Source organism: Eschrichtius robustus, chromosome 4 (genome assembly GCF_028021215.1).
Source record: "Eschrichtius robustus isolate mEscRob2 chromosome 4, mEscRob2.pri, whole genome shotgun sequence".
NCBI lineage: Eukaryota > Metazoa > Chordata > Mammalia > Artiodactyla > Eschrichtiidae > Eschrichtius > Eschrichtius robustus.
In genome coordinates, this window is record NC_090827.1 from 111,328,487 (window position 1) to 111,332,122 (window position 3,636).

The window sequence follows — 3,636 nt, forward strand, 5'->3', positions numbered from 1 at the left end:
GAAAAAGTGACTCGGGCGGTGCACCCCGGAGGCGCTCAGGAGGGGACTGCAGCCGCAGAGGGGCCTCACTGATCCTCCCCCCACGTCCTCCGAGGGCCAGACCCCGGCCCGCCCCTAAGGGCGCGAGGCGATGAGATAATCCAGCTGAGCTGCGAAAGGAGAGCTTCTGGCGCTGGATTGGGGGGGAGGGGGTCTCTGGGCGGGGTGGGCCTCGGAAGTGGGGGTGAGGGTCGGCGCTGATCCGGGGCCAGAGGGGGGCGGAGGCTGCTGGGCAGCCCAGGAGTGGGCTGCAGGGGCCTCGCTCGCGGGGCTCACTCGCGCTGCGGCGGCCCGCGCGCTCCATTCAGCTCGGAGCTGCCCCGCGCCCCAGCCGCCCGCCCGGCCGGCAGCTCCGGCCCGCGGCGCAGATGGCTGTGCGCGGCGCCAACACCTTGACGCCCTTCTCCATCCAGGCGATCCTCAACAAGAAAGAGGAGCGCGGCGGGCTGCCCGCGACGGAGGGGCGCCCCGTACCCGGCGGTACAGCGGTGGCAGCGGCGCCCGCTGTCTGTTGCTGGCGGCTCTTTGGGGAGACAGACGCGGGCGCGCTGGGGGGCGCCGAGGACTCTCTGCTGGCGTCGCCTCCTGGGACCAGAACGGCTGCGGGGCGGACCACGGAGAGCCCGGGCGGCTGGGATTCGGACTCGGCGCTGAGCGAGGAGAACGAGGGCGGGCGGCGCTGCGCGGACCCGCCGGGGGCCAGCGGGGCCTGCCGTGCAGGGGCGACCCTGGGCCTCGGCCAGCCGGTCTGTGAGCTGCCTGCAGCCAAGGACCTGGAGGAGGAAGCCGCGGGCCGGAGCGACAGTGAGATGTCGGCCAGCGTCTCAGGTCGGCTGAGGCTTCGCGGGGAAGGGGGCCGGGCTGAGGGGTTGGGCAAGGAGAGCAACTATGCCGAGTGGGGTGGGCCTGCTGTTAGCACCTTGTTCCCTGGGCCCCCCGGGTTAGCCAAGACCCTAAGCTCTGCGCACCGGCGCGGGCTGCTCTAACTCTCCGGCAAATGAGCCCGAGAGAGGACCGAGAAACTCCTCAGAACGCTGCGTCCTGGGGTAAAGCCTCAGACGACGTCGTGGGGCAGTGTGCTTTAGACCAGACTGGGAGAGAACCACTGCACCCTGGCTTTGAGTCCATTGCCAGTGCCTTCGGCCGAGTCTGTCTCCAAATCCCCAAAATCGAGGAAAGGGAAGAGCGAGGGTCCCAGAAACCTCGGGTAGCCAGTATCCAGGCCCTGGCCCAGAGATCAGAGATGCTCCCAGCTCGAGGTCTCAGAGCCCGCCCCGCAGCTCAAAGATAGGTAACGAGGGATAATTTCAAGTGAGCCGAAGGCCAACCGAGCCCGAGCTTCGGGAGGAGGGTTTATTTAGCTTTCCCAGACCCCAGGCCCAGGAGACCTGTGCCGGGCTGAGGACCCAAGAGCTGGAGGCAAACCCTGCAGCCAGCTGAAGGCAGAGGGGCTTGATTTAGGTCATCCCAGACTCAGCATGGGGAGGAACCTCCTCAACCACGAGCTGGCACGTCATTTGGTCAGAAAGACCCCCGTGCCTGCCCCGTCGGTTGGACGGTGCCGTAGGCCTCATGCTGGCCCCAAGCAAATATTATCTGCTGCAGGCCAGAGTGCTGGACCTCCCTGCTAGGGTTCTGCGGGGAGAGCGGGGAAGAGGCGGAAGAGCTGGCGTCAGATTAGGGTCCAAGGATTCGAAGCAGGGACACCCCTCTACCCCCAATCCCAGCCCTCCTTCCATTGCCTTTGTAAGAGAGGGAGAAGCCTACCTATGGTCTTGGCTCAGCCTATTGCCATAGCCCTCCCACAATTCCGGGTGGATGGGGGCGTAAGACTCCGAATACTTCTGTCTCCAGGATCCGTCTCCCCACTTGCTCTTTACGTGCAGCCAACACGTGTGTGCTGTGACGATGCGTGTGTGAGCCTGAGTGTGGGGAGGCGGGTGAACCCAGGGAGAGTATCCGAAACGCCATCTAGAACCCCAGGGCTGAGGGCTGAGGGCTGAGGGCGGAGAAGGCTTGCGAGGATACTCAGGCCCAATGCCCACATTGCTGAGAGGAGCCTGGAGCCCAGAGAGGGCTAGGAGCTGGATCTTGGCAGCACAGCGTTGATACAGCGGCTGAGTTCGTTAACGGCTCACAACAAGATTAGCTGCAGGAAGCGAGTGGGGCAGGGTTCTAAGACTTGCCTCCCGGACCCGCGGCTTCCAGGCCCTCCCCACCACTCCCGCGGCATGAAAGTGTATTTCCGCCCCCCACCCCGACCACAGCGGTTGAGGCCGGACCTCACTCCTCTGCGGCACTGACAGTGTCTCGTTTCTCTTCCCACTGGGTCCACAGGCGACCGCAGCCCGAGGGTCGAGGAAGACGGCGTTGGCACAGGAGGCGCACGCGTGCCCACGTTGTGCAGCGGCAGCGGCGGCGGGCCCGCGGGCGGCGCAGAGGAGGAGGAGGAGCCCGTGGCGCCCAAGCCGCGCAAGAAGCGCTCGCGCGCCGCCTTCTCCCACGCACAGGTCTTTGAGCTGGAGCGCCGCTTCAACCACCAGCGCTACCTGTCCGGGCCCGAGCGCGCAGACCTGGCCGCGTCGCTGAAGCTCACCGAGACGCAGGTGAAGATCTGGTTCCAGAACCGTCGCTACAAGACCAAGCGCCGACAGATGGCCGCCGACCTACTGGCCTCGGCGCCCGCCGCCAAGAAGGTGGCAGTGAAGGTGCTGGTGCGCGACGACCAGAGACAGTACCTGCCCGGAGAGGTGCTGCGGCCTCCTTCGCTGCTGCCACTGCAGCCCTCCTACTATTACCCTTATTACTGCCTCCCCGGCTGGGCACTCTCCACGTGTGCGGCCGCCGCGGGCACCCAGTGAGCCGGCCTGGGGTGAGGCAGCGAATGATCCCCGCGCCCCAGCTCCAGACGGGCGCTGATGGCTGTGCAGGTTGTGCCCTGTACTGGGGCGCCCCGCGGAGGGGTCAGGTGGAGGATGAAATCCAGCCCTGGCTCTGCTCTCCAGGACGTGCGCCCTGGCAGCGGGACTGGGTCTACCCAGAGGGGGGCGCCTTTTTCTAGTTTGAACAGAGGCATCCTATGGCCTAGGGACCCTGTTCCTACCCCCCACCCCACTTGCTTGGAAGCCCTTGGACATTATTTATTACCACCATAATGTTGGGTTTGGATTGTGTCTGCCTGGGGATGGCGTTTCCCAGAGAGGAGAGAACTCCTGGAGACCACACAAGCCTGAATCCCAGAATTTCAGGCCTGCCGGGAGCTTCGTGCGCTAGGCCACACTAGTTCATGGTATCCATGCTACCAATCTATGTGTATCTACATATCTATTATTTTTGGAAATTGCAATTGTTACAAAGGGGTTTAGAGCCCTGGCAGCCCCAAGGAGCCCCAGGCTAGGGGTTCATTGAACCATGAAATGTTTGGTTTGCGGGCCCTCCTCCCCACCCCTCCCCGGTGTCAGAGCTCGGGTGGGGGCGCCTAATTGGGTGCTGAATGTATGGAAGGGAGCCTCTGAGAACAGGGCAGGGCAAGGGCCCCGCATCTTCCCTCTCGGAGGTCCAGGCTGCGACCAACTGGGGGAGCTCCTGGGAGCCCCC

At 64.9% G+C, this 3,636-nt stretch overlaps 1 protein-coding gene across 1 annotated transcript; it reads left to right on the forward strand.

Moving 5' to 3' along the window:
- The first annotated feature begins 407 nt into the window (after window positions 1-407).
- On the forward strand, window positions 408-2,900 carry NKX3-2 (NK3 homeobox 2). The gene is made up of 2 exons (XM_068542276.1): window positions 408-867; window positions 2,377-2,900. The coding sequence occupies exons 1-2, from the start codon at window positions 408-410 to the stop codon at window positions 2,898-2,900; spliced, it is 984 nt and encodes a 327-aa protein (XP_068398377.1).
- The last annotated feature ends 736 nt before the right edge of the window (window positions 2,901-3,636 follow it).